The sequence below is a fragment of the Aphanomyces astaci genome, assembly GCF_000520075.1.
Source record: "Aphanomyces astaci strain APO3 unplaced genomic scaffold supercont1.16, whole genome shotgun sequence".
In the NCBI taxonomy this organism is placed as follows: Eukaryota; Oomycota; class Saprolegniomycetes; order Saprolegniales; family Verrucalvaceae; genus Aphanomyces; species Aphanomyces astaci.
In genome coordinates, this window is record NW_009798279.1 from 706905 (window position 1) to 717777 (window position 10873).

The 10873-nt window shown below is 49.1% G+C and overlaps 3 protein-coding genes across 3 annotated transcripts; 2 read left to right on the plus strand and 1 right to left on the minus strand.

Annotated features, from left to right (window-relative positions):
• Positions 1-1710: 1710 nt before the first annotated feature.
• H257_07711 (hypothetical protein) lies at positions 1711-2076 on the plus strand (the record flags this gene model as incomplete). The annotated part of the gene is made up of 1 exon (XM_009833338.1): positions 1711-2076. One exon carries the CDS (start codon positions 1711-1713, stop codon positions 2074-2076), a length of 366 nt encoding a protein of 121 aa, XP_009831640.1.
• A 5119-nt stretch (positions 2077-7195) lies between these two features.
• Positions 7196-8072, plus strand: H257_07712 (hypothetical protein; the record flags this gene model as incomplete). The annotated part of the gene is made up of 4 exons (XM_009833339.1): positions 7196-7204; positions 7248-7357; positions 7613-7799; positions 8061-8072. The coding sequence occupies 4 exons, from the start codon at positions 7196-7198 to the stop codon at positions 8070-8072; spliced, it is 318 nt and encodes a 105-aa protein (XP_009831641.1).
• Positions 8073-9277: 1205 nt separating this feature from the next.
• Positions 9278-9957, minus strand: H257_07713 (hypothetical protein; the record flags this gene model as incomplete). The annotated part of the gene is made up of 3 exons (XM_009833340.1): positions 9278-9388; positions 9511-9747; positions 9865-9957. 3 exons carry the CDS (start codon positions 9955-9957, stop codon positions 9278-9280), a joined length of 441 nt encoding a protein of 146 aa, XP_009831642.1.
• Between the last annotated feature and the right edge of the window lie 916 nt (positions 9958-10873).

A 10873-nucleotide genomic window follows, 5' to 3' on the forward strand; every position in this document is an offset into this window, starting at 1 on the left:
CTGCACGGAGCCGATGCCTTGGCCGATGCCAAACCTGGACAGCGCGATGGTCTGTCTGGTCGGACCGAACGTCTGCTTCACGTTGGACTGGACCAAGTGGTACTAGCAGTTGCCGCTGCTTGCGGACAGCCAGATGTACTTCTCGTTCATGACGCCCTTCGGCGTGTACACCCCGACCCGCGTGCTCATGGGACAGACGGACGCTGTCGCGTACTGCCAGTCCGTTGTCCACCAAATGTTTGGTGAGCTGCTGTTTCGAGGCCTGTTGGCCTGGCTCGATGACTTGCTGGGGTCCGCCAAGACGACGGACGAGCCGCTCGACTTGTTGGACCAAGTCCTTTCCATCTGTGCCCGGTTCGGACTCAAGTTGAGCCCGAAGAAGTGTCATTTCTTTCTGCGCGAGGCAGAATGATGTGGCAAGGTGATTTCGGCCGATGGAATCACCCACTCCCCAAGCCGAATTCTAGGACTTGTGGATTTGTCGCCCCCGACGACCGCGGTCGACCTCCAGCACTTTGTGTGTGCCACCAACTGGATGCGTACGACCATCCCCGGCTACAATCAGCTGGTGGGTCCGTTGCGACGTCTGCTCGACGTGGCCACCAAGGCAGCCGGAAGCTGCAAGAAAACGGCGTTAGTGCGTGTTGCACTCCCTGCCATGGGATGATCGTCCGATCATCTCAAGTGTTTCAACGAGGTGAAACACGCGTTGGCGCATGTGGTGCCCCTGTCGCACCCGCGAGAAGACATGACGGTCTGCGTCTTCACGGACGCCAGTGACCTGTTTTGGGTGCGGTCGCCACACAAGTACCGCCAGCGGACCTGGATTTGCCTCTCGAAGACCAGCGGCACCAGCCGTTTGCGTTCATCAGTGGGTCGTTTTCTGGCGCGAGTGCGCGCTGGCCCATCGTGGAGAAGGATGCCTATGCCGTGGTCGAGTCGTGCAAGAGACTCGACTACCTGGTCGTACACCCTGGTGGCTTCCGTCTGTTTACGGATCACCGTAACTTGGTGTACATTTTCAACCCAAGTGGCTCGAACGCCAACATGGCCAAGTACCAGGCCAACAAGCTACAGCGATGGCCGCTGGTGATGTCGACCTTCCCGTATACCATTGAGTGCGTCTCGGAGGACGCGAATGTATGGGGCGACCTCCTGAGCCGATGGGGTTCGGCTCCGACGGATCAACCAGTTGCGAATGTTCGCAAGTTGATCCATGTGGTGTCGCCTCTGCAACAAGGGGATTTCGAGTGGCTGACAGCTGCTACGATCAGCGGCATCCAACGTTCAACCATGGAAGGGGGAGGGACCTCCCCCAAACGGCGTGGATTGGGACGACGACTCCCATTTTTACGTGGACCCAGACGGCGAATCTGGATCCCAGACGGTGCTGTCGACCTACATCAGCGGATTTTGTGTGATCGTTCACCAAGGAGCCAGCGGTCACCGCCGCTGCGAGGCGCCGCCCGTCAGAAACATGTGACGGACCTCCAAGTGGCGCTTGAAGAAATGCACCGCAACGTGGCGGTGCGAAGCGACAAGTTGCGTCAGCAAGCGCATGGACGCCGCGACCGAAAGTCCCAAGTCAAGTTTGCGGGTTTTTCGGTCGGCGATTTTGTGCTTGTCGGATCGGTCGTCAACCGTCTGACAAAATTGGCCCTGCATTGGTGAGAACCCTGCCAAGTGACCAGAGTCATCACAGACCATGTGATGGAGACTCAGCAGCTGGTGCCACCGTATGAAGTCACAGTCCATCATGCGTGTCGATTGAAGATGTACCACGAAGGTGGTAGAGAGGTGACCGAAGACCTCGAGGCGCAGATCGCGTTTGGCGATGGCGGATTTCATGTGGAGCGCCTGGACGAAGCGCGCTGCGTAGATGGCCAACACCAAGTTTTTGTGAAGTGGCTTCGACTCGACGATGAAGAATCGTCCTGGGAACCTGCGGTGAATTTGCTGGACGACATTCCAGTCGTATATCGCAAGTGGGCGGCGGCGAACAAGGAAGACTCACCAGTGGCCGCCACGCCGTCCGCCGAAATCTCTTTCCCACACCATACTGTCCGGGTGGCGTAAAAAACACACTTCCCGGGGTGCAACTTCAGTCCGTACGCTTGGCAGATCTCAAGCACTTTATCCAGCAGGCACAACAACTCGTCCGTGGGCTGGGCATACCCCAACAAATCACCCAGCCATCCGAGCAGTCCGTACATCAGCAGGCCCCCGAACAAGTCATCGACCACCCATTGGCAATAGGCCACCGCATCGGTCTGGCCCATCAGGACTCGGGTCGGGGTCACAACCCTCATGGGAGTCATGAAGGAGTAGTACAGGTAACTGCATTGGAATTGAATCACAGTGGTACAACGACTGCATACAAATCATCATATAAAATGAAGGTGGATCAAATACAGGGTATTAAAAATATTTAATCAGATTGATTAAAATACGATACAGTATAGTATACAATAAACAGTCTCAGATTGGCCAATAAGTAACATATAGAGAACGCTGAAAACCATGTCGCATATTCGGCACAATCAAGCCTGCGCACAAAATCAACAGTTCCAACGGATTCAGAAGGGGGGTTTAGACCGGCAACCCTCCCAGCGAGAACACAGACACCAACGAATACCTGCATTACAATGGCCGTCAGAATGGTTAGCCACTTTTAACTTCGACGGAACTGTGAATAGCTTGATGTGATTGGGTCCAGTAGTTCGAACTACGCTTCAGTTTTCAACGAATCAGGACAGGTCGTCATATTTTTATTCATCTCAAGTGAGAATATTCCATTTTATTGCAGGTTATGGGATGATAGAGATTATCGTCATTGCAATTTCGACTTTGAATCAATGATTTGTGCAGGATATCAAGTCATGCGCCATACTTCAATAGGTTGCACGAGACGGGAATAACGATAGCATGGGATGGGGACAAAGATAGCGTTTGACGCCGTGGCGCAATGGTTTACTGGGACGGCATCAAAGTGATAGAGGAAGGGGCCCGGGTTCAAATACCGGGCAGTGTCAAACTTTTCCCCGAATAATTAAATTTCGATTTCCTAAAAAAAATTGAATACTAAAAACAAGATCACCATTTATCCCTTCGTCATCGTCGATACCGTCTGACAACTGTCCCATCCGCAGGGTACGGTGCATCGCTACTCCTGGAGTCGTGATCTGCTGATCCCTGAAATCCCATACGGCTTGCTGCCGACGTGCATTCTCCAGCAGCGTCTGCTCATTGTAGCCCAGCTTCTGCATCACGGGCAGGCCCAGCGTAAGCTCAACGGGTGCTACGGTCTCATAGACCCAGACCCGGAGCCCTCGCCACATCAGCGGCCCACACGTGGTCTTGAATTCCAGGCTGCCTAGGCGAACTTGTTTCGTCACAGTAATCACCTGGCTGTCCGCCCCGTACGGTCGGAGTTCCATCGGACCCATGACCGTCATCTCCGGGGATGCTCCCGCAGCTAACAGCGCAGAACCCATGCCTCCGGAGGTCACCGACAAATCAGCTCTTGAGTCCAGGAGTGATGCCTGCACGGGAAGGACACCGTCCACAATAGCCGGGAGCTCAGGCCGTTTCGCGCCCGGGACATCCGTTTTCACCGTCGCCACGCGGCCACCAGGTGCTCCCGGAGCTCCTTTCTCGCCGCTCCGACCACGCCCGAACGTACTTCCGTGTGCTCTTAGCAGTTGCTTGACCTCTTCGGGGGTGATCCCGGGACATTCCCGGACCCGATGGCTGGTCGACTTACACTTCAGACAACGGTTGTTCGGTGCACCGATAGCCGGTGCGTTCGGAACAGGTGTCAGGGGCTTCGCGTCTCCCCTCGGGACCCTGGGTCCTCCCAGGACCTTCGATCTGGGCGGCTTCAATTCTTCCTCGTAACCCACAAAGCGCTCGTGTCCGATCGCATATTCCCGCAACCAGCGCACAAACCGGTATATATCCTTCTTGAACGGCTTGTTTCAAGTTAACGCCATCTGATCGGTAACGGCATGGTGTAGCGACGCAGGCTTGACGGCGTCCGTGATGATCTTCACGATCGCCTGGCTGATAACCCACTCCTGGCGATCCCGACGGATAGCCGCAGCCAAACCATCCAGCATACGTCCGATCCGGGAATCCGCGTCCGGGACCAACATATCAAAAACAACAGCAGATTTAATCCGCCTCTTCAATGTGTCCAGGGCCCGGGGATCAACGTCGTAACCTTGCTTGAACCACGCAATCCATTCGCCCTCGGACACGTCATCGGGATCTTTTCCCATGTCCCATTCGGCAATAGTTGCTTCGTCGCAGGTTCGATACACGCCCTCGCGGGCATTATGAACGGTCGGACCCCGTTGGCAGTCAGTGCATTCGTCTGTCCGATATACAAGTAGTACTCGGCCATAAAAACGCGTCGTTCTTCCTTGGTAGATCCCTTGAACGTCGGGTTCTTCGGGAGGGTAGGGGCGTTGTGTAGGTGCACGTCGTTCTGTCCCATATCCACATCTTCCTTGTCCAGCGTAGGTCCGGGAGCCGTCCCAGATATACCGCCAAAACCGCAAACGTCGCCGATCTCCCGAAACTCCAGGCCTCATCAACCGCAGTCGCTAGCGTGTCTGTAGACAGCAAAATAATTCTTTGTTGTCTTGCGCCGGTGTTCGCAACCGACGACTACCGTGTTCACAACGGTGACCTCGATAACAAATCCAAAAGTAACTTCATTATCCAGTCAATCAGTCAGTTCCCTCCTTTCATTCACTACTCTCTACAATCATGCATCGCACAGTGTACCATCAGCTCGGAACATATGCCTCTCCAAATCCAGGACATATGTCACACTCTTCAAATGTCATGTGTGACCAACATTCGGCTACCCACACTCAGGCACGGGGAGTCGAACAGAGGCTCGGCCGATAACAGATCAAGGCAACCTCCGAGAGCGACCCAATTGGACTGAAATTATTTGGTCCGACGAGAAGAGATTTAATCTCGACGGTCCAGATGGTTTTGAGTACTATTGGCATGACCTTCGGAAGGAGCCTGAGTCATGTTTGACTCGCCAAAAAGGCGGAGACGGTATTATGGTGTGTGGTGCTATTTCCGGCTCCTGTGTGTCCGAGTTTGCGTTCCTGGAGGGCTCCCAAACGGCCGAGAAGTACGTCGACACTTTGGCGAACTACCTCTTTCCCTTCGGCCATGAATTTTACGGTGAACCATTCACGTTTATGCAAGATGGGCCTCCATATACCGTGAACATCGAACCATGGAGTTTTTGGCCGAACATAATGTTCAGCTTTTCGACCATCCAGCCTTATCACCGGACCTCAATCCCATAGAAAATGTTTGGGGTGTTCTTGGACGTGCAGTCTACGCAAATGGCCGGCAATTTACAACAAAAACCGAGCTTAAAGTGGCCATCAAGAGGTCGAATCTTGGTCGCCCTTACCTGTTGACACTTGCCAAGTCGATGCCAAATCGCTGTGTCGATGTTATTCTGGCTCAAGGAGCGAAGGTCGACTACTAGGTAGTGACTTTATGATAAATCATTTTGAGTTGTCATACAAAGCTGCTACTTTCTTGACGTGTCCCTTAATTGCTTGACTCGGGTCATAATCAAATTTTCGGATATACAAGAATATGCAATAAGGTTTGAGGATATGAGCCGCAATGAAGCGTATTGTTTCATATTCATCTGAATTGCACAAGCAGAGAACAAATACACATCGGTACAGATCGAAAATTAGAGGTGTCCCTAATTGGTTGGCGCGCACTGTATACCCACAGAATTGCCTCAAACGAGAAGTGGACATTCGAACTTATAGTGCGCCGGTGGAAGATTTACTGCCAGCGAGTGCGCGCAACAATGCAAATTGAAGAGTGAGCTCCAGCAATCAGAGCAACCGGATACACCTCTGTAAAATAGTGCATCAACCGTACATATATACAGGGAACTACGGAATCCAAGGACACATTTGGCTTCGAGTATAACTAGGGTATCGTCTTGTGATTGGCTTCCTTACTTCGAAGTACGTTTCCTTTCTGCCAATGACTGCAGTGCAAAGGAAATAGAATGGAACAGCGTCGTGGCGTTATTTAAATAATGGAGTCAATTAAATTATACAACCTTGAACGGTCCACCAAGCTGAAGTGGAATTTGGAATATCAACTTTTCTTCAGGTCATCAGATTATGTGTTTTGAAGTAGAAATAATAAATATAACGACGTCACTGGTACACAGAATCCAATAAGAGCGTAAGTGATAGCGCAGTGGTTAAGCGTGACGGCATCAAATGATCGATGAAGGGGCCCGGGGTTCAATTCCCGCAGTGTCAATCGTTTTCTAAATTTTCACAACAATAATATTCTTCACCGAAAACTTTACAAAAGCCAAGATATAAAATGTATATTCATTCAGAATTATACTAACTCTCATCATTCTTAATTCATTGGCGTACGAGCGATCCTTCGCAAAACTGGCTTGGACGACCTCAGCTAACACCAAATCCCACGCGGCAATAGCGCGCTTAATCATTGCCATCCTCTTCTGTTGGGCTGTTAGTGAGTATGTGTCTTTATCGTCCCCTTCGATCATTTCCTCAAACAGCCACAACTCCCGTAGGTGACGCTTGAAGGGAGCAATGACGCCGACGTCCAGTGGCTGGCAGACGGTGGTCGAATTCGGCGGCAACGGACACAGGTGAGAACCCAGCTCTTCGTTCACAATCTTGACTGACACATGCGACTCGAAGTTGTCGACTAGGACCACAGAACACTCCTCGATCTCATCGTGGAGCACTGAACGGAGGAACTGCTTCCACACCCGCGCGTCCATCCACGCATTCTCTTGTACAGCGTAGAAGTGTCCGGCTGGAAAGGTAGGGACTTCCTTTGACTCCATGCGACCGTCTGGCTGAACCTTCATGCTGAACATGATAGGAAGCTTCGTCCCATCGGCACGAGCAGTCAGGACAGCGGTCATGCGCATCGTCTCCTGTCATCAAGATAGCCGGGATTTGCAACGGACTCGGGATTCCTCAAATCAGTGAGGGGTGGTATAAAGGTTTTATCCAACGCCACCAGCTGATTTCTCAAAGTCAAGACCAAGTTATTTCAAGCGTCCGCAACGAAGTGGACATTAGCGGCATCAGAACGCTGTTCTGCACTATGGCCAAACTACTCATTGAAGATCTCTTGAATGGCCAACGTTTGTACTACATAGACCAAACTTGTTTTGCATCTCGAAATAGTCCACCAAAGTCCTCGCGCTCAAAGAGTCCGACAACGTGTGGGCCAAGATGATTTCGCCATCGTTTCATCTAACAATTGTCGCAGTGGCGAGTGCAACGGGTCCGACAACGTGTGGGCCAAGATGATTTCGCCATCGTTTCATCTAACGATTGTATGGTCAAATCTGGGGCGTTTACGATATCAACGACGAACGCTGTCAAACGCTGCCTGGAAGAAGTCACCAATTGGGACAAACGCCGGTGCCTGGTTTTGCTCTATGTGGCCAGTATCCCCCGTCGCTTGCTGCTATGCAAAAATGACTGATTATGTATTCGTGCGGCGGTCAGAAGTTGCCATGTGACGATGCTGTCTGACCCCAAAACAGTGGCGATTTGTTCAAGTACCCTCGCACTACCATTTCCTGCTTCATCTCAACGTCGAAGAAGCGGAAGTCGATTGACGTTGGCGGTCGTCTTATCACTCAAGATTTTTTCAACGAAATCATCGACGATCAACCTAACCGCAAGAAGACCAAGAAACCCACCAAGAAGTCGTCCAAGAAGAACCAGTTCGTGCCAACCAATTATATTGTGGTTTGAGAACATTTATCAACATTTTGGTATCACTTTTTGGAATACACTTGAATTATGTACATGTACATGTGTCTATGCCATCTTGGGAAAAAGTAGTATCATTTGTTGGTCTCGAAGTGCCGACGAATTGCAATGACCGGTAGGATGAAAATTGACAATATTATGGTCCGATTTCTTGGTACGACCTTTAAGTTAGCACTACTTCAGGAGATACCACGTAGTAGTAGTACTTACTGTTAGTGCCCCAAGTAACAGTTAGTCCAATATCTTCATGTCGAACTATTTGGTGAACTATCGCTCCATTTGAAATTTGTATGTGAGCCAGAATATTTCAGATTCTATTCCGACAAGATTCATCGAAATCAGTGGGAACTGGGAAATTTTATTCGTCAAATTTGTTTCGAACTGTTTTATACTAGTACAGTACGTCGAAGCATATTTTATCACCACATTAAAAAGAAGAAGAGAAATCATCTCCCAAATAGGGAGATTTCCGATCATTAAAAAGAAATAGAGAAATCATCTCCCAAATAGGGAGATTTCCGAGAAATTGAAAGCAAAGTAATTTTATATCGTCGATTTCGGAGAAAACAATTTTTCCCTATCCGTAGACTAACTAGATGGGGCCCAATTCGTAGACTTCGTGGATGATCGGCGAGGTCACGATGAAGTGGTCCCATGGGTCCTTTGTGGCTAGTAGAGACGGCAGAGGCATACGAAGCATTGAATGGATTGAAACTCATGTTTGTCAGTTCAGTTTTTTCTATCTGTAGGACGTTCGGAAAGGTGTGGCTGTGAAAGCAAGGAAGGAATGGCTTGATCTAAAGAAGCACGCCTCGGCAACTGGCACCAAATCAGCTGCTGAGGAGTGCTATTATAATAGTACTTATCTGGTGCATCTAAGATATCGTTGATCAGCCACTGGTACAACTCCCGCCGGATGTACTGCTAGGCGCGGCGTCGGACGCCGCCTACGTTGCTTTTCGTAGTTCATACAAGTCACTATGCATAAATATGGAGGTTTTCATGAACTTGTTCGCTCCCACCGCGCCTCTGACTGACCTCCACTTCATTTGGGCCATGCTCCACGTCCATCCTCCGCGCTTCATTCGAAGTACAGTACCAACAAAAAAGCGTTGCACGAAGGCAACAGATCTGACCAATCACGATCGATGATTCGAATCCCTGAAATGACTTTGCCAAGGTATACAAACTTCAAGCCTGACCCATTTGAGAGATTCTGTTTCCAAGTTCCGGAGTTTTCCTCAACTCAATAAAGCTTCAGAGGTTATTTTAAGGATAAAGATAAATACTCGTCTCCGAAATCTCCCTATTGATTGGTCAAAATGTCCAATATGATAGGTAGAAAAAGAAAATTGAAACAATCCATAGGCCAAAATCAGTGCATACAACGATTAATACTAAGCGAGGTCGGAAAAATGATCATTTTCATCGATTCATCGATAGTACCGGTTGGCTTCGGAGAAGTGGCCTTGGAGCGAGTTTACGAATATGCCGTTGGATGTGGTCGTGTGAAACAGGCGCGTGTTGGCTGTCTCTTCCACCACCTAATCAAACTCAAAGGTCAGGTTGACCCTCCATTCGTCTGGCTAAGCACTTGCCACTTCGAGGGTATTGTAGAAGGTTACCGCCTGCATGTGCTCTCGATCATGTGTCGGAAAATTTGCACCGTGCCTGGCCACGTGAACTGCGCCCTTTCAGAGCGCGTGAACGGGTCACCATCGTTCGACGTTTGCACGTCGATATCGAAAAAATCGTCGTCACAGCTCACGGCTGGAAGCAACGCTAACGGCTCGTGCATGTTGTGGTACATTTGCTGCGTGAGCCACTCCTTGCCGAGGTTTCGAGCCGTCGGGTTGGCCGCCAAAGTCGCATTCCGCCACGCATTGCTGCGGGGCATGGGCGGCTACATGCACGCACTGTGCTTTGATAGTCGCCCCGTCAGGTCAGTTTAAATCTTGCGGTGGTACTCGCGCTGCTTCTCTCGAAAGTATCGACGCCGAGAGAGAGTTTTGTCGTCAACTTCGCACGTGGAGGCGCCTCCGTTGGACGACATGCTTGCCTTGAGTTCTGCCGATGTGTACTGATGTTCAATGTGACCTTCGCGTGAAGGCATCTGGCGACTGTCAACAACGTTCTGTATTTATCGTGCACTAACGTTACTGTAAATACATCTTGGTTTGAAATTATTGGGTTATACATTTGGTGCACGTCACCTATAAACTACTAGTACCAACTTTCACAAGTATTTCTTGCTACTATGAGTATCTCGTTTTCATGTCTCGAAATTTTAGCAACAGAGATTTAGAATCGAGAGATCTACGGCTCAGGACATAAATTTTGGTGAAGAATTGGTCAAGAAAAAGATATTTAACCCAACGGTATTTTGCATGGGCGAATTGACAATTAGGGATGGTCACCATGAATATATATTGATCTTTGTATGAGACTAGTATCCGTACATTATATGGAGGTAAATTGACCTTTAACCTATCTCTAAAGTGATAAAACGCATGAAATTGGGTTTTAACTTATTTACCAGAAGTAGGTATTTGGGTTTACAGTGCTATTTACTATTAATACATTAAATATACGTTAAATAATAACCTCCAACACTGGAGGATATATTATTTAATAGGGCTAAATAATTCACATCAAGGTGTATCTATCTATACGGGTTTGTACGAGAGATATCAGAACGATTTTGCAAATACCTGAAGGAACTTACTCTTTCAACAGGCTCTTTGTCCGTATGACTCCCACTGTGTGAGAGTAGAGGCCTTTGACTAATCAATTAGTCAAATACTAGTACATGTATCCAGGGGTATCCAGGGTATCGGGATTAGGGTTATTTCAAAATATTATATTTGAGAGTACTCATATAAGCTTTCCTGTATAAACGTCAAAATTAATACTATTAAACGATATAGGTTATTTGTACATGTCATGTTTGCCTCATTTTCGGCATGTTTTGTGACATATCTCACAAGATATTCATTTCTACACCTGACATCCAAAGAACGTTTGAAATA